Here is a 26,037-nt window from a genome sequence, read left to right as displayed (position 1 = left end):
CCCAGGACAGAATTAGGCTGACACTTCCTGTTGCTCACAGTTGTCGAGGCATATATATTTAAAATGGTTCCCGAAAAGGGACTTCATGGTAAATGTCAGGCATTTAATGCACCGTTAGGATAAGCTCACTCATATTTTCTGCTGTCCCTGGGGTCGGCCTCCCTCCTGTGAAGACTTGAGGCTGGAGCCACGTGGTCTAAGCTTCCCTGCAGCCCAGCGTGTGGCTCGTGACAGGGGAACAGTCGGCAGAGACCCAGGCAGCGGGTCCAAGGCCCAGAGGGTCTGGGTGCAAGCCCACGCTGGGCCAGGGAGCCACTCCGTGACCACTGCACCATCACTGCAGTCTTCTCTTCACTTGTATCCAAGTCTGGGTTTTCACTTGATTTTTAGGTTTTTTGCTTTATTCCTCGTGATAAAGTCGGTACATAAAACACAAGGGAAAAAACCACTTCCATAGTCTTAATACCCAGGTCAAACAACTGCAAACACTTTCAATCATTTCTGCAAACAATCAATTGTGAATTTAAAAAAGCAGCAGGAAAGAGACCCCCTGGAGAATTTCTGCTCCGTATACTCCTAAAGACTTTCACGCTTGGTCCTTCTCCCAGTTAAAGTCATTTTGTTGATAAAATAGTAAAGGAATGGGCAGAACTCCTACAAACTTCGTGCAAGCATGCTAAGTCGCTTCAGTCGTGTCTGACGCTGTGTGACCCTATGGACTGCAGCCCACCAAGCTCCTCTGTCCGTGGGATTCTCCAGGCAAGACTACTGGAGTCTGTTGCCATGCCCTTCTCCAAACTTCGTGCACACACACAAATTTAGGCTCATCTGGAGAATGTCTGTTCAGCAGTACCCTAACACCCCACTTTTAATTCTCAAATTTGTACCACAAACTTTCTTCTAAACCCTATTTGCATTTGGGTCTGTGAGGAGTTAACCCCAACAATGCTTCTTCTAGCTGTAACACTCCGGTCCCAGCTTGGACATGGACACTGGGCTGCTTCTCTGTGTGGAGGGCCCTGACCAGGCGCCCAGGGACACGCAGGTGCTGCAGAGGGCGAGTGGGGCCCACTCACGGCGGCTCCTGTCAGTCAGGCTCTTTACCGTGTATATTCCTCTTGCAACTGACCCGGATCCGGTGGGAAGAACTTCACCGCCAGGCGAAGCACTGCATTCTTCGGTCCTATAGAGAGAAAAATGTACAGTCCACAAATAAGTCACTCTCCGTATTTGCTATCTCTCTGCATGTTCTGGCACAACTGAGCTGGTGCTTTCAAATGGACTGTTAGAGCAAGTCTTTTCAAGTAAGAGGATATCAAGACACTTCCTGTGCATGGAGTTATTAGTCCTAAGTACTGGTCACACGTAGCAAAGAAAAAAATGAGAACTTTTGTATTAAGCAGAGGTTACTGAAAGTTTGAAACCCTAAAAAAAAAGACTGCATATTAAAATCTTAAAATATATTCTTTTTATTTTAGGAGTAAAAAAGTGATAAAAAATTACAGTGTTTATACTAATAGTAGTAGCAATAATTTAAAAAGCCTGGGAGCTCCCAGGTGGCCTAGTGGCTATGATTCCGGGCTTTCACTGCCAGGGCCTGGTTTCAACCCCTGGTCAGGGAAATGAGATCCCATGAGCAGAGTGGCAAAGCCAAAAAATGAAAAAAATTAAAAATTAAAAGGCTGTTATTCTTTAAATCCTTATATACTTTAGAGAAAGAAAAATGTTATCATTCAATATACGAAACTAGGACAACCTGATTACTATAACGGAAAAAGCATAAGATATTAGCTCATCTGAGTATTTAAGCTTTATTGAAGTTTTATAATAACCCAGTCATGTAATTTTCACCAACAGAAAAGAGGAACTGCTTTGCTAAAATCGGAGAAGGCAATGGCACCCCACTCCAGTGCTCTTGCCTGGAAAATCCCATGGGCGGAGGAGCCTCGTGGGCTGCAGTCCATGGGGTCGCTAACAGTCGGACACAACTGAGCGAATTTACTTTCACTTTTCACTTTCATGCATTGGAGAAGGAAGTGGCAACCCACTCCAGTGTTCTTGCCTGGAGAATCCCAGGGACGGGGGAGCCTGGTGGGCTGCCGTCTATGGGGTCGCACAGAGTCAGACACAACTGAAGCGACTTAGCAGCAGGAGCAGCAGCAGCTTTGCTAAAAGGCTACAGCAATTGAAATGGTCTTGGCTTCTAAGTGAACAGAAGTTCCTTCCATAATCCTCTCCCCCTCAATTTAGTTCTAAAAATGTTACAGGTGAGTTCAAATGACTGGAGATGTCACCCTGAATGTCCTTTCAGAACTAGAAGCTGCACACTTATTTTGCATATTGGCCAAAAATGGGAGCAATATTGACCAGCATATCCTATTTCTCCCACAGGTGAGGCAGGTAACCAAGAACTAGCTGAGTTAAGTGATGGCCCACCCTCCACATCTCACAGCTTGAAGCTAACTGGCAGAGAGGCCTCCAGGTACAGCTGCTGCGGGAGGCGCTTCACTGCCACCCCGAGGTGATGACCTTGGTCGTCTGCGCCTTGAATCTGAACAGTCAAGGAAAAGCATCTTAGGTGAGCAGAATTTTAAAGAGTTAAAAAAAGGACTTACTTTGTACTTGTCTAATGATGGGTTTCATAGGTTCAAGCCAGATCTAAAGGGAATTTAAGAAAAGATATCAAATTCATTAACTTACTTCTCTGTTTAATCAGTATATTACAAAATACAAAAATATTTATATTTAAGACAAACATTTAAAGGAGGAACATCCCCCCAGGTCGAATCTTGATACAACAGACACCAAGTCCCACGGGGAGGGCTGCAAACCACCGGCCACAGGGCGCACTGTTGCTGGGCCGAGGGGACCCAGAGCTCTGCGTGTGTGTGTGCATGGAGGGGTGTGTGTGTGTGTGTGTGTGTGTGTGTATGGTGTGCAGTGTGTGTGTGTGGTGTGTGTGTGTGTGTGTGATGTGTGGTGTGAGTACGGTATGTGTGCATGGCATGTGGTGTGTGTGTGGTGGGTGTGTGTGTGGTGTGGGTGTAATGTGGTGTGTGTGTCATGTCTGTGTGGTGTGTGTGTGTAGTGTGTGTGTGTATATGGCGTGTGGTGTGTGTGTGTGGTGTGAGTGTGTGTGTGATGTGTGGTGTGAGTGTGGTGTGTGAGTGTGGTGTGTGAGTATGGTGTGTGGTGTGTGTGTGTGGTGTGAGTGTGGTATGTGTGCATGGCGTGTGGTGTGTGGGTGTGATGTGGTGTGTCTGTGTGATGTCTGTGTGGTATTGTGTGTGTGATGTCTGTGTGTGGTGTGTGTGTGTGTGTGTATGGCGTGTGGTATGTGGGGTGTGTGTGTGTGGTGTGTCTGAGTGTGTGTGTGATGTGTTGTGTGAGTATGGTATGTGTGTGGTTTTTGTGTGTGTGTGGTGTGAGTGTGGTGTGTGCGTGTATGGTGTGTGGTATGTGTGTGATGTCTGTGTGGTGTGCATGTGCTGTCTGTGTAGTGTGTGTGTGGTGTATGGTGTGAGTGTGGTGTGTGTCTGTGGTGTGTGGTGTGGTGTGAGAGTGTGTGTGTGGTGTGTCTGAGTGTGTGTGTGATGTGTGGTATGAGTATGGTATGTGTGTGGTGTGTGTGTGTATGGCGTGTGGTGTGTGAGTGATGTCTGTGTGGTATGTGTGTGGTGTGTGGTGTGAGTGTGGTGTGTGTGTGTATGGTGTGTGGTGTGTGTTTGTGGTGTGTGGTGTGGTGTGAGTGTGTGTGTGTGTATGGTGTGTGGTGTGTGTGTGTGGTGTGTCTGAGTGTGTGTGTGATGAGTGGTATGAGTATGGTGTGTGTGTGTGGTGTGGTGTGTGTGGTGTGGTGTGTGATGTGTGGTGTGAGTATGGTGTGTGTGTGTGGTGTGGTGTGTGTGTGTATGGCGTGTGGTGTGTGTGTGATGTCTGTGTGGTGTGTGTGTGTATGGTGTGTGGTGTGTGTGTGTGGTGTGTCTGAGTATGTGTGTGATGTGTGGTATGAGTATGGTGTGTGTGTGTGTGATGTGTGTGTGATGTGAGTGTATGTGTGATGTGTGGTGTGAGTATGGTGTGTGTGGTGTGTGTGTGTATGGCGTGTGTTGTGCGTGTGATGTCTGTGTGGTGTGTGGTGTGAGAGTGTATGTGTGTGTATGGCGTGTGGTGTGTGTGTGTGGTGTGGTGTGTGTGTGGTGTGAGTATGGGGTGTGTGTCTGTATGGCGTGTGGTGTGTGTGTGTGGTGTGGTGTGTGTGTGGTGTGAGTATGGGGTGTGTGTCTGTGTGGTGTGTGGTGTGGTGTGTGGTGTGAGTGTGTGTGTGTGGATGGTGTGTGGTGTGTGTGTGTGGTGTGTCTGAGTGTGTGTGATGTGTGGTATGAGTATGGGGTGTGTGTGTGTGTGTGTGTGTGTGTGTGGTGTGGTGTGGTGTGGGTGTGGTGTGGTGTGGGTGTGGTGTGTGTGTATGGCGTGTGGTGTGCGTGTGATGTCTGTGTGGTATGTGTGTGGTGTGTGGTGTGAGTGTGTGTGTGATGTGAGTGTGGTATGTGTGCATGGTGTGTGGTGTGTGTGCGTGTGATGTGGTGTGTGCGTATGTAGGGGGTATCTGCTAAGTCCAAGCCCATGTCAGGCGCCCACTGCCTCTGTGAACAGCAAGCTGACTAGAGGACCACTGCGTGATGGGGCGGCCACGGCTCCATGACGCCGATGTGCTTCTGAACTAGCAGGTCATTTGGGTTCCTATAAACACTAAAGCTCCACACTTTGACTGTTCATCCATTAAGTAAAGTGAGCATAACCAGTTTAGTAAAGCAGTTTGCTCAAATCTACCCTTGAAACAATGAATTGGAAAAGCCCCTGATGCTGGGAAAGACTAAAGGCAGGAGGGGAAGAGGATGACAGAGGATGAGATGGCTGGATGGCATCACCGACTCAGTGGACACGAGTTTGAGCGAGCTCCAGGAGATGGTTAAGGACAGGGAGGCCTGGCGTGCCGCACTCCATGGGGTCGCAGAGAGTCGGACACGACTGAGCGACTGAACAACTCTTGAAACGAGCATCGCAGAAGGTATGTGCTACTTGCTTTTGTAACTTGTGCAGAAGAGGTTCCCTTGTAGCTGAACAGAGGGCATTTTGACGGCGCAGTCTGAGGGTCACAGCGTGCCCTGCTCGCATCGTGCCAGCCGGTCCTGGGGCACTGGCCCAGGAGCACCGCTGTCAGCATCCCGCCGCTCATCCAGAGCCTCTTTTCAAAAACACACCACGGCACGTACCCAGCAGGACTGCACGTTCTGAAACTCCAGGCCGAAGTAGTCACACTCTATCAGATTCAAGCGCTGCCACACCTGTGTCAGTAACACCTGCCCATCGCATTTAGGCTGTGATGAGAGAGAAAGCAGGAGGAGGGTTAATCACACGGCTTCAACAACAAAGGTTCACCCCACAGGCAAAACTTGGTTACATGAAATTCTTGCTTCCCTCTCCCTTCCGTTGAGGTTCACAAACTGTCATAGGGCTAACAAATGACACAGGCTCTCCCTTCCCAGACACTGACGTCCAGTGAAGCTGAAAAGGCCTCCATCTGACATTCTCAGAGTGCGCTTAGTTACATTCTTTCGTAACTGTAAGGTTCAGTTCAGTTCAGTCGCTCAGTCGTGTCCGACTCTGCGACCCCATGAATCGCAGCACGCCAGGCCTCCCTGTCCATCACTAACTCCTGGAGTTCACTCAGACTCACATCCATCGAGTCGGTGACGCCATCCAGCCATCTCATCTTCTGTCGTCCCCTTCTCATCCTGCCCCCAGTCTCTCTCAGCATTAGAGTCTTTTCCAATGAGTCAACTCTTCGCATGAGGTGGCCAAGGTACTGGAGTTTCAGCTGTAGCATCATTCCTTCCAAAGAAATCCCAGGGCTGACCTCCTTCAGAATGGACTGGTTGGATCTCCTTGCAGTCCAAGGGACGCTCAAGAGTCTTCTCCAACACCGCAGTTTAAAAGCATCAATTCTTCGGCGCTCAGCCTTCTTCACAGTCCAACTCTCACATCCATACATGACCACAGGAAAAACCATAGCCTTGACTAGACGGACCTTAGTCGGCAAAGTAATGTCTCTGCTTTTGAATATGCTATCTAGGTTGGTCATAACTTTTCTTCCAAGGAGTAAGTGTCTTTTAATTTCATGGCTGCAATCACCATCTGCAGTGATTTTGGAGCCCCCCCATAATAAAGTCTGACACTGTTTCCACTGTTTCCCCATCTATTTCCCATGAAGTGATGGGACCAGATGCCATGATCTTTGTTTTCTGAATGTTGAGCTTTAAGCCAACTTTTTCACTCTTCACTTTCACTTTCATCAAGAGGCTTTCGAGTTCCTCTTCACTTTCTGCCATAAGGGTGGTGTCATCTGCATATCTGAGGTGATTGATATTTCTCCCGGCAATCTTGATTCCTGCTTGTGTTTCTTCCAGTCCAGCGTTTCTCATGATGTACTCTGCATATCAATTAAATAAGCAGGGTGACAATATACAGCCTTGACGTACTCCTTTTCCTATTTGGAACCAGTCTGTTGTTCCATGTCCAGTTCTAACTGTTGTTTCCTGACCTGCATACAGATTCCTCAAGAGGCAGGTCAGGTGGTCTGGTATTCCCATCTCTTTCGGAATTTTCCACAGTTTATTGTGATCCACATAGTCAAAGGCTTTGGCATAGTCAATAAAGCAGAAATAGATGTTTTTCTGGAACTCTCTTGCCTTTTCCATGATCCAGCAGATGTTGGCAATTTGATCTCTGGTTCCTCTGCCTTTTCTAAAACCAGCTTGAACATCAAGAAGTTCATGGTTCACATATTGTTGAAGCCTGGCTTGGAGAATTTTGAGCATTACTTTACTAGCATGTGAGATGAGTGCAATTGTGCGGTAGTTTAAGCATTCTTTGGCATTGCCTTTCTTTGGAATTGGAATGAAAACTGACCTTTTCCTGTCCTGTGGCCACTGCTGAGTTTTCCAAATTTGCTGGCATATTGAGTGCAGCACTTTCACAGCATCATCTTTCAGGATTTGAAACAGCTCAACTGGAATTCCATCACCTCCACTAGCTTTGTTCGTAGTGATGCTTTCTAAGGCCCACTTGACTTCACATTCCAAGATGTCTGGCTCTAGATTAGTGATCACACCATCATGATTATCTGGGTCATGAAGATCTTTTTTGTACAGTTCTTCCGTGTATTCTTGCCACCTCTTCTTAATATCTTCTGCTTCTGTTAGGTCCAGACCATTTCTGTCCTTTATCGAGCCCATTTTGCATGAAGTGTTCCCTTGGTATCTCTAATTTTCTTGAAGAGATCTCTAGTCTTTCCCATTCTGTTCTCTTCCTCTGTTTCTTTGCATTGGTCACTGAGGAAGGCTTTCTTATCTCTTCTTGCTATTCTCTGGAACTCTGCATTCAGATGCTTATATCTTTCCTTTTCTCGTTTGCTTTTCGCCTCTCTTCTTTTCACAGCTATTTGTAAGGCCTCCGCAAACAGCCATTTTGCTTTTTTGCATTTCTTTTCCATGGGGATGGTCTTGCTCCCTGTCTCCTGTACAATGTCACAAACCTCATTCCATAGTTCATCAGGCACTCTATCTATCAGATCTAGGCTCTTAAATCTAGTTAAATCTATTTAACTGTAAGGTTATAGGAACCATTTTTAGCCTCAGTAAACATTTCATCAAAGGATCCTGACATTTACTAAAAATGAGTCTCGTGTCCACGTCTGCTGGGGACCCCAGCAGTGTCTGGCCACCCCTGACACGGCCAGAGGGCAGCCCCTACTCTGCTCACAAAGATGAGTTCCAGCGGACCAAAGGCTGGAGGAACACAGAGGAGGCTGTGTCTGCGGCCTCCGGGTGAGGAGAGTCCCCTAAGCAGAGCACAAAGGAGAGACAGATTTGATGAAACAAAAATAACATTTTCTGAAAAGATAGATGCCGATCAAAGTTACAATCCTGAACCACGCTGAAAAACTCGTGTCTCACGCTGCTCTGATGACCTGTGTGAAGAAACACACATGGCTTCAGGCACACGAAGGAACTCAAGCCCTCTGGCGATAAGGAAACGAAAACAGCGAGGGATCCCTTGCAACCATCTAACAGGTTATGACGGCGCTGCCAGCGAGTGGCATGGCTGCGGGGAGACCACATTCACTGCCCGGACGGCGCGAAAACACCTCATACTCACCTTCGCCCCAGCAGCTCCACTTTGGCTTCCTTCGGCAGGTAACCCAGAGGAGCTGCAGAGCTAACAGGCAAGGACGGACGGGCAGAGAACTCTAAGACGACAACTGATGGACGCATCCATAATCAAGTTACACAGCCCTCTGAGAAGAACACGGAACTCTTATGGACCATCATGGAACAGAGTCAAGCCAACAGTTCAGTCAAGAAAAGGAGCTTCCGTCTCTATACACTGTGACTCCCTTTCATAAAACACACGCTACCAACACACCACAGAGACACCGCACCCCACCAACACAGAGCAGAGACAGCTCAGCCTACCAAGACACCACAGAGACAGCGCACCTCCCAACTCACCACAGAGACAGCTCACCCCACCAACACAGAGCAGAGACAGGTCACCCTCCCAACACACCACAGAGAGAGCTCAGCCTACCAACACACCACAGAGACAGCGCACCCCACCAACTCACAGCAGAGACAAGCTGTGGAGGCTGTGTGCTGCGTCTCAAGGGGCTGAGCAGAAGTGGGGGATGGGGTGTGCCTGCCACGCTCACCTCAATTATTAACTAGTCCTAGATGTGAAAGTTTAAATATTCCATCAGCTTGGCATGTCATTTGTGCAGTTAGGATATAATACACATAAGTGGGGTGAGAGGAACACATCCACATTTAACCACCAGATTTTTTCCCTGTGTGCTCGGGAGGTGCTGAGGCTCCGAAATGAGAACTGTTATTTGAAGGAATAAAAACCTGTCCTTCATCATAAGCAGAGATGCTCACGGAGAACCACAGAATGAGCACTCTGTCAGGACAGAAAAGTGAACTCAAAGTGATCTCCCTGAAGATACAGTTCACAGAGAACACAGACGCAGGCCTTCCAGGCCACGGTCCTGGGACGTCAGCCCTACGAGCTTCACGGCTCAACATCGACTAGAAAGGCGCTGCAAAAAAATGGGATTCGGGTACGAGATGAGGCAATCACTGTACAGACATCAGTGGCCTTTTCAGGACAGAGACGAAGAGACAGCCGTGTCTGGAACAGCGATGAAAAAGCTGCAACATCTTGGAATAAACTTCCGATAAAAGAGAGCCTTATGGAGAAAAGTTTAAAAACATGATTAGGGAGAAGGAAATGGCAACCCACTCCAGTGTTCTTGCCTGGAGAATCCCAGGGATGGGGAAGCCTGGTGGGCTGCCGTCTCTGGGGTCGCACAGAGTCGGACACGACTGAAGCGACTCAGCAGCAGCAGCAGCAACCCTGTCGTGGGAGGTTACAGCTCCCGCTGTGTTATAGCCGAGCGCTAGACATGGACCAGCTGTAAAGGGAGAAACTCGGTTTACCCGTGGAGCCTCCCCAGCAGATCTCAGACCTGTTTTCCAAGCTGCTGATTTCTGGTGTATAACTGCTAGTGTTTCTTAAGGGTTTCCCCATTTGATTTAGCTTTGTGAAGTATCTTTTATCTTAATCATAACTTGCTTTTCAAGCAATGGTACATGACCTGGTTCAATGTTTGGTTCTGAATTTATAAACTGATGTGTTTCGATATCTTAATGTAACTTGACAAGTCCTCAGTAGGGAACTGTGAATTTCTGTAACATTTTGATATATTTTAAAGCACCTGACTTAGATATTTTTGAATAAAGGACTCTCAAAAAGAAAAAAAAAAAAAAAAACATGATTAGGAGACAGAATCGGGGCAGAGGTGGACAGAGTTCCACCTTCCTGGAGAGATACCTGCAGGAAGGTCAGTTCTCCTTCTGCGGCCCCAGACTCCTGGCAGCCCTAAGAAAAGGACCAAGAGGGTTCTTTAAGGAAAGGATCGGCTCATTCCACAGCTGATATATTACTTTCTTTAGAATGCAAGGATGGTCAAGAAAATTCTGAGAAAGAAAAGTAAGAGAGGATGAGCCTTAGCAGATAGTCAAATTGTTGAGAAACCACAGTAATGAAAACATCAGGTGCACGTCCGCACAGATGACTCAGGGGAACAGAGTGAGACGTGAAGAAATAAACCCAAATACATAAAACAGGCAAATGTCTGGTAAGAGTGACATTTCGGATCAACCAGTGGGAGGAAACAGAGTGTTCGATAAATGTTATTGGGTATCCATCTGGAAAAAGAGAGGTGTATCCTTATGTCACATACTAATTTCAAGATGAATAAAATACCTAAACACATAAGCACCTACCCAGGAAAGGCCTGCAGTGAGGCGGACCTGCGTGGCACTGTGCGTGGGAGAAGACCACTGCAGCAGCCAGCAGCCGCCGCAGGTGGACTGAGAGCCTGGACCCTGACACGGAAACATCTGCACTCAAGGAAACCGTAGTCAGAAGACTTCTTCAAAGACGAGCAGGAAACTTTCAGAGCTCACATCACAAGGGGCTAATTTCTCTCAAGCACACAAACTGCATCCAAATAGAAAATGGGCAAAAGGACAGGCTGTTGACAGAAAGCAGAAACCTAGGTGGCGTTCAGACAGAGTCAGAGAAACGCAGAGAAGCTGCAGTGAGACCCGCCTCCTGTCCACCAGATGGGTGGGGAGCGTGCAGGCGCCGCGTCAGGGAGCGGAGGAGACAGGCCCCCGTGGGGCAGGGGGAGCAAACAGGGCAGCCAGCCACCAAGACTGAAACGTCCGCAGTGCTCTCCAAGCCCCCACTCCAAGGAGGTCTCTCGGGACCTCCCCGGGTGGGACTCCACGCCCTCACTGCTGAGGGGCACGGGCCCATCCCCGTGGGATGGGGGGGATCCCACAAGGCACACGGAACGGCCCCCAAAAGTATTTCACAGGTGCTGAACTACGCGTGTGGAACAACGCTCGTCACCACAGTGCTTCTCACAGCAGACGATTAGTGCACCCCAAAACTGCAGCACAGGCCAGGCTGCCAAACCACTCTCTGCACGGAAGTGAGAGGACCACCAAGCTAAACTGTGAGGAAAACACAGCCAGCTACAGAACAGCGCACGCGCGCCACTGCGCGGAGACATAGACACAGATACAACCTGTAAACACGTGTGCGGACTGCAGGGGAACGCAGGCTCTCCTCGGAAGGGGCACAGTGAACCAGGAATGCCCGCTGGTTCTGGAGGGTTGAGCCACGTGACACAAGACGCTTGAACCGCAGAAGAATGGCTGGGTAAATGGACCGCCTGAAAACCAGGCGTCTGCACATCACAGGACACCGGCAGGGCATGAACATGGCAACTGATAAACTAGAAGACGTTTGCAACACAGAAGTCCAACAAAGGTCCACAAATCATAAGGGAAAGGTAGACAGTCCATCTAAAGAGGAGTGGGCAAGACATCTGAATAGGCACTCTCAAAGAACGTATTTCATAGCCAGTAGACAGTGAGAAGGGGGCTTCCCAGGCGGCTCAGTGGTGAAGAACCTGCCTGACAATGCAGGAGATGCAGGAGCGATCCCTCGGCCAGGAAGACCCCCTGGAGGAGGGCCTGGCACCCCATTCCAGTACTCTTGCCTGGAGAATCCCATGGACAGAGGAGCCTGGCAGGCTACAGTCCACGGGGTCACAAAGCGTCGGGCAGCACTGAGCAACTAAACACCAGCTGCACCGACCCAGGGTAGCCCATGCTACACCAGAGCCCCCAGGACCCTGAAGGCAAGGGGCCTGGCAGTGCCGGGAACGGCAAGGACGCAGGGACGCACGGCTGAGGATGTGAGGCTGCGGGTCTCTCGGGGAAAGTGACTGACAGGCTCCACTGAAGCCCCACACGTGCCTGTGACTGCACGGTCAGCCCCGGGCACACACGCCACAGAAACATCTGTCAATGCAAACAGAAGACGTGAGCACGGATGTCCACAGCAGCTTTATTTACAGCAAAAATGGAAACATCAGACAGGGTGGATAAATAATATGTGGTTTTGTTGACACAATGAAATATGACCCAGCGATGAAGCAAAAAGAAACCACGGCTTTGTGCAGCTGATTACTGAAAGCGTCAGTGCCCACGCTGTATGATCTCACTTGCAGCAAACTGAGGATCTGCAAAACCACTTCATGGTCTGAAGACTGAAGCAGTGGCTTTGCGGGGGCTGTAAGGGCACAAGGGGGCCTCTGGCGGGCTCCCGGGGGAGGGGGGCACGTGCACACGTGTTGGGCCACCAGGCTGCACTCCAAGGGCCGCGCACCCAACTGTGTAGGTGACTCCTCAGTACAAAGGTCGCCACAGGGAAAGCAGGCGTCAAACAGCTCTGGGAGTTCGGGGAAAGTGGCCTTTCAGCTTTTACACTGATCCCTCCAGAGACACTCTGAGACATCACTCCTGCCTGATGGCATCAGGACGCACAGCTCCCGAGGCACCCGGCTCCACTGCTGGACACTGCCTGGAACGACTTCCAGCCCTGGGCCCAAATGCCTTTCCTTAAACCTTACCCTGATCAGTCTCCTCCAGTCAAGGGCCCTTTCAGAAAGGTGACCCAGAACACAGCACACCCGAGAAGCCCAGGTCCAGCGCGGCGCTCCACCTAGAACAGACTCCCCGGAGGCTGGACCTGAGCAGACACGGGCCTCTGGGGGCAGGACGACGCCCAGGCACACACTGGTCCCCTGCAGTCTATAACAACCAATGCACTAAGTGCTCGACGTGAGGGACAGAGAGGTTCCTTAGACCACAGGCTCGCAGAGAGCAGAAACTGTACTCTGAATCGTGCTCAGTAATTAACAACTCACCACACATGCAGACTTCCAACAGAACAGGCTCTCTTTGGGAACAAATGCTGGATGGTTCCTGATACTTAATTTATAAAAGCATCACCAGGGGGTTCTCTGTGTAGACTTATTCACACAACAGGCACTCAGATGTCTGTAAATGAATAAATCACAAAATAACTGGGAAAACATCTTCAGTTCAGTTTAGTTGCTCAGTCGTGTCTGATTGCAACACCATGGACTGCAGCACGCCTCCCTGTCCATCACCAACTCCCGGAGTTTATCCAAACTCATGTCCATTGAGTCGGTGATGCCATCTAACCATCTCGGCCTCTGTCGTCCACTTTTCCTCCTCCTTCAATCTTTCCCAACTTCAGGGTCTTTTCCAGTGAGTCAACTCTTCACATCAGGTGGCCAAAATATTGGAGTTTCAGCTTCAACATGGGTCCTACCAATGAACACCAAGGAGTGATTTCCTTTAGGATGAACTGGTTGTATCTCCTTGCAGTCCAAGGGACTCTCAAGAGTCTTCTCCAACACCACAGTTCAAAAGCATCAATTCTTCGGTGCTCAGCTTTCTTTATAGTCCAACTCTCACATCCATACATGACTACTGGAAAAACCATAGCCTTGACTAGACGGACCTTTGTTAACAATGTAATGTCTCTGCTTTTGAATATGCTATCTAGGTTGGTCATAACTTTTCTTCCAAGGAGTAAGCGTCTTTTAATTTCATGGCTGCAGTCACCATCTGCAGTGATTTTGGAGCCCCCCCAAAATAAAGTCTGACACTGTTTCCACTGTTTCCCCATCTATTTCCCATGAAGTGATGGGACCAGATGCCATGATCTTCGTTTTCTGAATGTTGAGCTTTAGGCCAACTTTTTCGCTCTCCTCTTTCACTTTCCTCAACAGGCTCTTTACTTCTTCTTCACTTTCTGCCATAAGGGTGGTGTCATCTGCGTATCTGAGGTTATTGATATTTCTCCCAGCAATCTTGATTCCAGCTTGTGCTTCTTTCAGCCTGGCATTTCACATGATGTACTCTGCATAGAAGTTAAATAAGAAGGGTGACAACATACAGCCTTGATGTACTCCTTTTCCTGTTTGGAACCAGTCTGTTGTTCCTTGTCCAGTTCTAACTGTTGCTTCTTGACCTGCACACAGATTTCTCAGGAAGCAGGTAAAGTAAGGTGGTCTAGTATTCCCATCTCTTTAAGAATTTTCCACAGTTTATTGTGATCCACATAGTCAAAGGCTTTGGTGTAATGAATAAAGCAGAAATAGATGTTTTTCTCAGAGAAGGCGATGGCACCCCACTCTAGTGCTCTTGCCTGGAAAATCCCATGGACGGAGGAGCCTGGTGGGCTGCAGTCCATGGGGTCGCTAAGAGTCTGACACGACTGAGCTACTTCACTTTGACTTTTCACTTTCATGCACTGGAGAAGGAAATGGCAACCCACTCCAGTATTCTTGCCTAGAGAATCCCAGGGATGGGGGAGCCTGGTGGGCTGCCATCTATGGGGTCGCACAGAGTTGGACACGACTGAAGCGACTTAGCAGCAGCAGCAGCAGATGTTTTTCTGGAATTCTCTTGCTTTTTTGGTGATCCAGGAATGTTGGCAATTTGATCTCTGGTTCCTCTCCTTTTCTAAATTCAGCTTGACTCATCTGGAATTTCACAGTTCCCATACTATCGAAGCCTGGCCTGGAGAACTTTGAGCATTACTTTGCTAGCGTGAGAGATGAGTGCAATTGTGCAGTAGTTTGAATATTCTTTGGCATTGCCTTTCTTTGGGATTGGAATGAAAACCAACCTCTTCCAGTCCTGTGGCCACTGCTGAGTTTTCCAAATTTGCTGGCATATTGAGTGCAGCACTTTCACAGCATCATCTTTCAGGATTTGAAATAGCTCAACAGGAATTCCATCACCTCCACTAGTTCACCTCCACTTTGTTCGTAGTGATGCTTTCTAAGGCCCACTTGACTTCACATTCCAGAATATCTGGCTCTAGGTGAGTGATCACACCATCGTGGTTATTTGGGTCATGAAGATCTTTTTTTGTATTGTTCTGTGTATTCTTGCCACCTCTTCTTAGTATCTTCTGCTTCTGTTAGGGCCATACCATTTCTGTCCTTTATTGAGCCCATCTTTGCATGAAATGTTCCCTTGGTATCTCTCATTTTCTTGAAGAGATCTCTGCTGCTGCTACTGCTGCTAAGTCGCTTCAGTCACATCTGACTCTGGGACCCCATAGACAGCAGCCCACTAGGTTCCTCTGTCCCTGGGATTCTCCAGGCAAGAATACTGGAGTGGGGTGCCATTGGCTTCTCCAGAAGAGATCTCTAGCCTTTCCCATTTTACTGTTTTCCTCTATTTCTTTGCATTGATCACTAAGGAAGGCTTTCTTATCTCTCCTTACTATTCTTTGGAACTCTGCATTCAAATGGGTATATCTTTTCTTTTCTCCTTTGCCTTTAGCTTCTCTTCTTTTCTCAGCTATTTGTAAGGCCTCCCCAGACAACTATTTGCCTTTTTGCACTTCTTTTTCTTGAGGATGGTCTTGATCACGGCCTCCTGTACAATGTCATGAGCCTCTGTCCATAGTTCTTCAGGCACTCTGTCTATCAGACCTAATCCCCTGAATCTATTTCTCACTTCCACTGTAAAATCATAAGGGATTTGGTCTAGGTCATACCTGAATGGTCTAGTGGTTTTCCCTACTTTCTTTAAGTCTGAATTTGGCAATAAGGAGTTCATGATCTGAGCCACAGTCAGCTCCTGGTCTTGTTTTTGCTGACTGTATAGAGCTTCTCCATCTTTGGCTGCAGAGAATATAATCAATCTGATTTTGGTGTTGATCATCTGGTGATGTCCATATGTGGAGTTGTCTCTCGTGTTGTTGGAAGAGGGTGTTTGCTATGACCAGTGTGTTCTCTTGGCAAAACTCTGTTAGCCTTTGCCCTGCTTCATTCTGTAGTACAAAGGCCAAATTTGCCTGTTGCTCCAGGTATCTCTTGAGTTCCTACTTTTGCATTCATGTCCCCTTTGATGAAAAGGACATCCTTTTTGGGTGTTTGTTAGTTTTAGAAGGTCTTATAGGTCTTCATAGAACCATTCAACTTTGGCTTCTTCAGCTTTACTGGTTGGGGCATAGACTTGGGATTACTGTGAAACTGAATGGCTTGCCTTGGAAACAAACAGAGATCATTCTGTCATTTTGAGATTGTACTCAAGTACTGCATTTCAGATTCTTTTATTGACTATGAGGGCTACTCCACTTCTTCTAAAGGATTCTTTCCTACAAGATATAATGGTCATCTGAATTAAATTCACCCATTCCAGTCCATTTTAGTTCACTGACTCCTAAAATGTTGATGTTTACTCTTGCCATCTTCTGTTTGACCACTTCTAATTTGCCTTGATCCATGGACCTGACATTCCAGGTTCCTATGCAATATTGCTCTTTATAGCATTGGACTGTACTTCTGTCACCAGTCACATCCACAGCTGGGTGTTCGTTTTCACTTTGGCTCCGTCTCTTCATTCTTTCTGGAGCTATTTCTCCACTCTTCTCCAGTAGCATATTGGGCACCTACTGACCTGGGGAGTTCATCTTTCAGTGTCCTATCTTTTTGCCTTTTCATACTGTTCATGGGGATCAGGAAGCTTCCATAAGCCCCTTATCCTTATCCATCAGAGGGCAGATAGAATGAAAACCACAATCACAGAAAAGTAACCAAACTGATCACATGGACCACAGCCTTGTCTAACTCAATGAAACTATTAGCCAAGGCCTGTAGGGCCACCCAAGATGGACAAGTCACGGTGGAGAGTTCTGACGAAATGTTGTCTGCCGGGAGCCAGCGTGAGGAGCTCCGCCCATGGCAAAGGTCATGAGGAAGGAGGCTTGGCATACACAAAGGCGTGATCAAGCCTCAGGAAACCCCCTGTTCCCGAGCATCTAACCCCAAAACCAGAGTCTGTTTTATGCTCTCACCTACACCTCTGACTTTACGGGGGGCTCTCCCCCATAACCGTTTCTCTCGGAGAAGGAGTAAACGTGCAGCTCCAAGGCAATAAAAATTCCTGGGCGTGACAAGAGTGTTTCAGCTTACGGACTCCTCTGAAGGTTATCTAGCCCACCTGTATAGGTTCGTCCGGCCACATGTGATTGTTCACAGCCTCCCAACCTGAGAGGCACGAGATATTTTAGAGTTACTAAAGGCAAATTCTTTTTTGGGGAGTTAGAAATTATTAGTATAGTGGGTTGGCTAGGAATTATATTGGTGAAGGGTTTTTCATTTGTTGTGTCAATAATTGCTGCTAATACCCTGCTCTGGGTGGGACAAGGATGTCTCAGGTCAAACCTCTCTGCTGACTACTAGCTTGTGTGACAGGATTATCCATATTCCTGCCACTATGCACATGATTGTTTACTACCTCTTAACCATAAACAGCACAGAGAGTTTTGGAGTATTTTGAAAGTCTTGATTAGCACAGGGCTTTTTCTTCTTGTTGAGTCAATGATTGCCGCCAGGCCTCCATATCCTTAGGCACCTGGGAATATATTAATCAATGTATTTGGAATATAGCAAAGGAAATATAGTAGTTTTTGATGTTAGTAATACTAGACGTTTTGAGTTAATGGATTTTCTCTTTTGTAATAGATCACTGTGCTTTGTTATAAATCACTGTGTCCTTGTTATGTAAAAACGTAACTTTATCACTATCTTAAGACCAAACAGATCTTAAGGGGAGCATTAGTGAAAGGATTTTCAGTTGTTGGGCTGATGTTTGCTGCTAAATCTCCATGTTCCCTACCCTTATAATGAATATAACTAACATATAGAAGAAATAAGTATTAACCTTTAAGACTAATCATGTTAGCCTTGGGTTAAATAAATTCCTTTCTTGATTGTAACTCACTACACCCTCACCCTATAGGAATGTAACTTTACTTGGAGGGTGGTGCCTGGTTTAAGAAAAAACACCCTTGGAAGAAATAAGTTTTTTGGTTATCAGAAAGAAAGGATCATAAAATGTCAGCAGGTCTCACTCATGGCCAGAAGATGATGTACCTTTTTTATACATTTATGTGAAGCACCTGATTTTGATAAAGGTCAGGACTGCTGACTCCCGCGTGACTCTGTATTCATCCCTATGTGTAACAAAAGGTATATAAGCAAACCCAAAAATAAACAAATCGGATCAGTTTCCGGAAAGACTGATTCCCTCCTGTCGTTTCTTTCTTGCTCCCGTTTTTTTGGCTGAATTCTCATCTGGAGCATGGATGCTATTCCACGTAGACCAAGTTATTCAGCCTCTTTTTCTCCACTAATCTTCCTACTACACTATCCGTTTCTAATCTCTCTATATCTGTGATTAAATATGTATTTTTCCAAAGACGGCGACTCCGTCCCCACCTTCGAATCACCCTGGATCCACCGGGGCTGGACCCCGGCAGTTGTCCACTGGAGAAGGGAATGGAAACCACTTCCATATTCTTGCCTTGAGAACCTTCAGTTGTGACCGTAAATACTGACATCCAGCCCAGTGCCATTTGTTAAAAGATGGAGTGATCCACCGCGAACAAGAGGACAAGAAGCGTGTGAGGGATCAGGCCGGCTGCACACAGGTCAGGAAAGGGAAGCAGGAGGCAGACTCCTGGCGTCCAGGCTGCTCCCAGACGCCCGAGGGCCCTCCGTCCTGGCATCGACGGTCAAGACGATGAAAGGAAAGATAACTGGTGTGCTGCTGGACCAGCTCTGCGAGAGCAGCCAGCCCCCGACGCAGCTGTGGCCTCTCACGGCTGCCGCACTCAGGGTTCACCTTCTGTCCCTAAAAATGCAGACACTGACCATCAGTCGGACTGCGGTCCCCAAGGTCTGTGCCCACAGGGGCGGTCAGAGGGAATGGGGCTGTCTGACCATGTGGAGGCGCCCTGAGAACCTGCGCCCTCAACAGACACCACAGAGACCGACTCCACAGCCTGAGCCAGGACTGGGACGCGAACGCCAAGCTGGAGAGACACGGCGCTAACAACAATACAGAAAATACCGGCTACAAGTGTGTGGTGCAGAGTTTCCGTTTTTCCAATTGGTCTCCACAGCAGAGCTCGTCTGCAAGCTTAGACATAAGCATATTGTTAAAAATTTACATCAACAAAAGTACCATTAAAAATTCTGTCTGGATGGAAACGGGCTACAGAAGCTTCACTAACAAAGTACTTCTTTATTCTTTGTCTGCGCAGTGTGGGAAAATGCTTCTTGAAAATGCTTGACTCCGTCCTTCTACTTGTTTGTTCCATGTGCCCTTTGCAGCTCGTTTGCCGAATGACAGGACCTCCGTCTCTGCTCCTGTTACCAAACCCACGTCTCCACTGTGAGCCCCAGGACGTATGGTTTTTCCGTCTAATAATTAGATCAGTCCCAGACTTCTGCTTGTGAATCACAGGGCACAGCCACCGTGACTTCGTGACCCAGAGGCAGCTGGAGCCCCTCGCACTGCAGACCCTCTGAAAGGCCAGCAGCGCTTCTGCCAGGTGCTGTGCCCTTGCTCCGAAGCCCGTTCGAGCCGGAGGGTCTCTGGGTTCCTCAGGCGCCGTGTGAGCAGGGCCCCTGCCCCCTGCGCTGACGGCTGCAGTCCTGGAGCCCCGCTGGAGCGCAAGGACAGGGCACCTCCGCCTGCTCCTCGGGGAGGGAGTGTGTCCTCGGAGACCACCCCGAGAGCTCTCGCGTCCGTGGGCCCGCTGGTGCCCCTGCTCCTCCTCCCGCAGCTCCTCCAGCCACTCAGCGAGACGGGCTCCAGACCCCCGCCCCGAACCTGCTACCCGTCCGCGGGCGGTTCTGTTCCGGCCTCCCGTCCGCTCCCAGCCCGCCCCCACCGCGCTGTGACCCCGATGCACCTGCAGGCCCTGCGCTCTGACCCGCCGGGGCCCTCACGGGAAGGCGGCGCCCCGCAGCTGGGGCCACGTGTGCGGGGCGGGGCGGGGCCGCCGGCTGCCCTGGGCTCTGCGGCGCGCCCTCCGCATTCCCAGTGAGTTTCCGCTGGCAGTGAACCGTCTCACGTCTCCCGGTTCAAACAGCGGACGGCACGGCCTAGAGCGGAGCGCTTAGACTGGGGGGCCGCCAGATCCACAGCGAGCGCCGAAGTCCAAGCGCAGGCGTCAGCACGACGCTGCTGGTCCAGGCGAGGCTTAAACCTGGCCCGCTCAGACGTCTGCTCCCCGGGCCCCTACTCCGGCCCAGCCCCCTCCCAGCAGCTCCAGGACCAGGGGTGGGGCTGAGTGTCCTGACCGGTCCCCGAGGGTGGGGGGCTGCGGTGGGGGCAGGGAAGAGCGAGGAGGGAGCCCGTCTCCCTGCAGGAGGCGGGAGGGCCCGTCCCGCTGCCCCAGCAGAGCTGAGGCTCAGCACACAGTGCGGGGCGGTGATCGAGGCCTGCGCTTCCCCACGTCTTCACACAGGTTATATCACTGGCGGCAGCCAAGGAAGCAACCTGCTGTCCCTCTGATGGGTTTCAGTCGCGGGGCTATCCACCCGCGATGTTTTTATTCTTTGTCTTTAACTCGGCAGCAGAGGAAAATAAGACGGAGGGTGTACGAAGCTCAGCCGTGGGTCTCCCGGTGAGGCGAGCCCCTTGGGCGCTCCTCTTCTTTCTTCCGCATCCACAGGAGGCCCAGCTGGTGTGCCGGTCCTGACGTGAGTGCACCTGGGGAGCCCACTGCTCCCCTGCTCACCCCCACAGCCCCGCAGAGCAGAGGCCTGCTTGCAACACCCAACTGCGGGCTTTAAAAATGCCACTGGAACTGATACTGATCAGCCTGGAACTTATGCACCAACAACCAGGAAGGAGCAGATACTTAAGGCCAAACTCCTGAAACAGAGGTGTGGACCCAGGAAGCAGGAAGACGAATCCCCAATGAACAGAGCGGAGGTGGCAACCAAACCCAGAACAACTTCACATAAATGAAAAATGAAGATGCTTCAAAAGGTCAACGGAAAAAAAATAAAAAAAAAAAATAAAAAAAATAAAATAAAATAAAATGAAGGTGGATTGAAAAAAAAAAAAAAAGGTCAACGGAAGAAGTCAATGTATTTATAAAATGAGATTTCGAAGAAAAGAAAAACAACAACTAAAGAATAAAAGGGAAAATAAAAGTTCCCTCCAGAAATTATAGATCAGCAGGCAGCCTGAACTGAATGGGTGAGGCCCGCGTGGGCATCAGGTGGATGACAGACAGGCATTCCTGCGGAGCTGGAAGACAGCCCAGATTCAGGGCCATGTCCAGGAGGGGAAGGTGGGGAAACCCTCTCCTGAGGACGGCAGAGCAGACTTGCATTTCCTCAGCCTCTTGCTGGAATCACTGAAAATGAAGAGAGAAAACTCCTTTCACTGCCACAGTAGTGGTATTTCTAGCACAATTTTTTAAAAAACGAAGCCAATTTATCTGTTTTTCTTTTGTCACTTGTGATTTTGGTGTCATGTCTAAGAAACTACTGTCTAACCTGAGGCTGTGAAAATTTACTTCTACGTCTCCTCCCAGGAGTTCTACAGTTTTATTAGTAACTCTGACATTGAGGTCACTGACCCATTTTGAGGATTTCTTGTGTGTGGTGAGGCAGAGGTCTGACTTCACGGAAGGGTTTATTTCTGGGCTCTCAATTCTGTTCCACTGACTATGCGGTCATCCCTGGTATCCACGGACCCTGTGGATCCGCAGATGCTCAAGGCCCCGAGGGGCCCTCCGGGTCTGCAGGTTATGCGTCCACGGTTTGCCTGAGGTTGGGTGAGTCTGCAGCCACAGGGCGTGGCCTGGATCGCTGTCACAGTCCAGCCGCTCGTGTGGGATCTCCAGCTCTTCTTTTTCGAGATTGTTGTTGGTGTTCTAGGTCTCTGAATTCCCACATACGTTTTAACACCAGCTTGTCAAATTCTGCGAAAGAGCGGGGGTCTCACAGGGTCACGGTCAATCTGCAGGTCATTGGTGGGTACTGCCCTGGTAGCAGCTGTACGTCAGCTGACCCACAAAGATGGAACATCTTTCCCCTGGTTTATGTGGGTGCTTCACTTCTTTCAGTGGCCTTGTAGTTGTCAGTGCCCAAGGCTCTGTTTCGTTTTTAGCGACCAGTTTCGCTGCAGCTCCAATGCGTTTGGGACTGAGCTGAGCTGGCCCTGGTGGTCGTCAGGATCGGGTCGCCCCAGAGGGATGGGGAATGGAGGTGAGACATATGGCAGGACCCCCAGGCTCCCACAGCTGAGCTGCAAGCTCCCTTTCCCTGCCTTGGCTAGAAGCACGAGGGACAGTTGCAAATAGGCAGTTACAAGACACTGTAATAAGCACCGCCTGTTAATACAATGCCAGTGAATATGCTCTCCAAGCCAAATCTTTAATTTTAATCTTTAGCCATTCATTGAAGGGAAAAAGAAAGCCCAGCTCAGTTCCTCCTGACATTTGATTCTGGCATTTAAAACTCATCTTTAAAGATCATGTTTTTCAGAGACACAGAGTGAGATTCACTGAATTCGTTTCAGTTGCATGGAGGCATTTCCCGCCCCACAATTAATAGAGCTTTGCAGAGAAAACGCCGCTCTTGTTCTATCACGAATCAGTACTTCTAGTAGACAAACACAAAGGCAAATGGACAGAGTCGATTGTTTTAGGATGTTACACATATTACTGTGTTTACTTTTTAGGAAAAAAATGCAATGTTAAAAATGATGAATATTTTTATAGCTGGATTCAACATAAATGCCACTGTGATTTAAGTTTTAAAATAAAGGAAAATGGATAGATAATACAAAAGCGAGGATAATTTGACTATATAAATTTTAAAAAAATCACTGGATGTTAATTTAATTAGAAACTTATTGTGCTTGAGAATTTGCAATTAAAAAAAAATTTATTTATTTTTGAAATGTCTGCTGTGTCCGGTCTTCGTTGCTGCTCCTGGGCTTCCTCCAGGCGAGGCGAGCATGGGCTCTTCTCTGTCCCGGTGTTCAGGCCTCTCACTGCGGGGGCTTCGCGTTGCCGAGCACAGTCTTCTAGAATGCTCAGACTTCAGCACTTGCAGCTCCAGGCTCCAGAGCACAGGCTCAGGAGCTGTGGTGCTTGAGCCTGGCCGCCCTGCAGCATGTGGAATCCAGACCAGGGATCAAACCTGTGTCCCCTGCGTTGGCAGGCAGATTCTTAACCGCTGGACCACCAGCAAAGCCCCTCACTGCATTTTCACTGCTTTTATTTTGTGGGTTAAAACTACAGATTTCCCCTTTAAGAAATTAGCATTTGACCATCAAGGAACATATAAGTTTTCAGGTTCTTTTAATTTTTCCCCAAGAATTTTATTCTTTTTTGATACCATTGTAAATTCAACTGTTTTCCTAATTTTATTTTGGGATTGTTCATTGCTAATGTGTTGAAATATAATTGATCTCTATATATTGATCTTGTATCCTTCAGCCTTAATGAATTTGTTTAGCAGTTTTAAATATGGAGAGTGAAAAAGCTGGCATAAAACTCAACATTCAGAAAACCAAGATCATGGCAGTGGTCCCATCACTTCATGGCAAATAGACGGGGAAACAATGGAAACTGTGACAGACTTTACTTCCCTGGGCTCCAAAATCACTGTGGACGGTGACTGCAGCCATGAAAGTTAAAGACACCTGCTCCTTGGAAGAAAAGCTGTGGCAAACCTAGACAGCATATTAAAAAGCAGACACATTATTTTGCTGACAAAGGTCCATTAGTCAAAGCTATGGTTTTTCCAGTAGTCATGTATGGATGTGTAAGCTGGAACATAAAGAAGGCTTAGCACGGATGAATTGATGCTTTTGAACTGTGGTGTTGGAGAAGACTCTTGAGAGTCCCTTGGACTGCAAGGAGATCCAGCCAGTCAATCCTAAAGGAAATCAATCCTGAATATTCATTGGAGAGACTGATGCTTAAGCTGAAGTTCCAATACTCTGGCCACTTGATGCAAAGTACTGACTGCTTAGAAAAGACCCTGATGCTGGGAAAGATTGAGGACAGGAGGAGAAGGGGACGACAGAGGATGAGATGGTTGGATGGCATCACTGACTCAACAGACATGAATTTGAGCAAGCTCCGGGAGATGGTGAAGGACAGGGAAGCCTGGCGCTGCAGTCCATGGGGTCACAGTTGGACATGACTGAGCAACGGAACAACAACAAATAGTTCTAATAGCTTTTCGGTAGATGCCTTAGACTTTCCCACGTTAAAGAGAATGTCACCTGCAAGCAAGAGATGGCTTTACTTCTTCCTCTCCAATGTGGATCCCCTCACTTCGTTTTTTCTTACTCTTCCCCTTGTCTTAATTGTCCTGGCTGGAGCTCCCAGTACTGCATAACTTAAAAGTTTCCTGTATCTCAATTTCTTCAATTATAAAACAAAAACTAATAATAATGCTACTAATGGTTAAGCATGAACTTCCAGATGTTGGTTTTAGAAAAGGCAGAGGAACCAGAGCTCAAATTGCCAACATCCTCTGGATCATCGAAAAAGCAAGAGTTCCAGAAAAACATCTATTTCTGCTTTATTGACTATGCCAAAGCCTTTGGCTGTGTTGATCACAATAAACCTAGGAAAATTCTGAAAGAGATGGGAATACCAGACCACCTGACCTGCCTCTTGAGAAACCTATATGCAGGTCAGGAAGCAACAGTTAGAATTGGACATGGAACAACAGACTGGTTCCAAATAGGAAAAGGAGTACATCAAGGCTGTATATTGTCACCCTGCTTATTTAACTTATATGCAGAGTACATCATGAGAAATGCTGGACTGGAAGAAACACAAGCTGGAATCAAGATTGCCGGGAGAAATATCAATGACCTCAGATATGCAGATGACACCACCCTTATGGCAGAAAGTGAAGAGGAACTCAAAAGCCTCTTGATGAAAGTGAAAGAGGAGAGTGAAAAAGTTGGCTTAAAGCTCAACATTCAGAAAACAAAGATCATGGCATCTGGTCCCATCACTTCATGGCAAGTAGACAGGGAAACAGTGTCAGACTTTATTTTTGGGGGCTCCAAAATCACTGCAGATGGTGACTGCAGCCATGAAATTAAAAGACACTCCTTGGAAGGAAAGTTATGACCAACTTAGATAACATATTCAAAAGCAGAGACATTACTTTGCCAACAAATGTCCGTCTAGTCAAGGCTATGGTTTTTCCAGTGGTCATGTATGGATGTGAGAGTTGGACTGTGAAGAAAGCTGAACACCAAAGAATTGATGCTTTTGAACTGTGGTGTTGGAGAAGACTCTTGAGAGTCCCTTGGACTGCAAGGAGATCCAACCAGTCCACCGTAAAGGAAATCAGCCCTGGGTGTTCAGTGGAAGGATTGATGCTAAAGCTGAAACTCCGATACTCTGGCCACCTCATGCGAAGAGTTGACTCATTGCAAAAGACTCTGATGCTGGGAGGGATTGGGGGCAGGAGGAGAAGGGGATGACAGAGGATGAGATGGCTAGATGGCATCACTGCCTCAATGGACGTGAGTTTGAGTGAACTCCTGGAGTTGGTGATGGACAGGGAGGCCTGGCATGCTGCGATTTGTGGGGTCGCAAAGAGTCGGACACAGCTGAGCAACTGAACTGAACTGAATGGTTAAGCGAGAAATTAAATAATACATGCAAAGTGCTTTAGAACGCACTCGGAAGGTGGTAAGCACTCAATGTTGGTCATTAGATTGTACATAAGAAAAGTAGCAGAAGCAAATGAAACAGAAAGGGTCAGAGTGAAAGAACGATGTGGTTGTACCGGAATATGGCAAATAACAGAAAGGATGGGAGCGGGAACTTTACAGAAAGCGTGGCCGAGTTTAGGCCGAAAAGACGACTGAGACCCAAAAGGAACGTGCACTTTATAAGGAGCGCGGCGCCGCGGCCGCCGGCGCTCGCAACGCAGAGGCTTCAGGAGGCAGGGGGAGGGGAGGCATGCACACATGGACACGGGGAGATGCCTGGGGGCCGGTGAGTGATGGCACGGTGAGCCTGCACCCTCGCACACGCACAGCTGACCACCTGGAAGGCGGAATGGGCAACAGGCCAAAGTGTCAAAGACATTATTTCTTGGTTGTAGGAGAAAAATACATCTAACTTTTCCCCCTCTGTACTGAACTG

General features: G+C 48.2%; 1 protein-coding gene across 2 annotated transcripts in view; it reads right to left on the bottom strand.

Annotated features, from left to right (window-relative positions):
• The window catches only part of FARP2 (FERM, ARH/RhoGEF and pleckstrin domain protein 2), a 103,415-nt gene that overhangs the window by 53,768 nt on the left and 23,610 nt on the right, over positions 1-26,037 (bottom strand). For both annotated transcript variants that reach the window (XM_052636758.1, XM_052636759.1), the window contains exons 3-5: positions 5,277-5,381; positions 2,616-2,658; positions 1,105-1,183 (exon numbers count right to left, since the gene is read on the bottom strand). In XM_052636758.1, the coding sequence (XP_052492718.1) occupies positions 1,105-1,183; positions 2,616-2,658; positions 5,277-5,381 (227 nt within the window). The remainder of the gene's footprint in view (positions 1-1,104; positions 1,184-2,615; positions 2,659-5,276; positions 5,382-26,037) is intronic.

This window comes from Budorcas taxicolor, chromosome 3, assembly GCF_023091745.1.
Source record: "Budorcas taxicolor isolate Tak-1 chromosome 3, Takin1.1, whole genome shotgun sequence".
In the NCBI taxonomy this organism is placed as follows: Eukaryota; Metazoa; Chordata; class Mammalia; order Artiodactyla; family Bovidae; genus Budorcas; species Budorcas taxicolor.
This window is presented reverse-complemented; position numbering and strand designations above follow the sequence as displayed.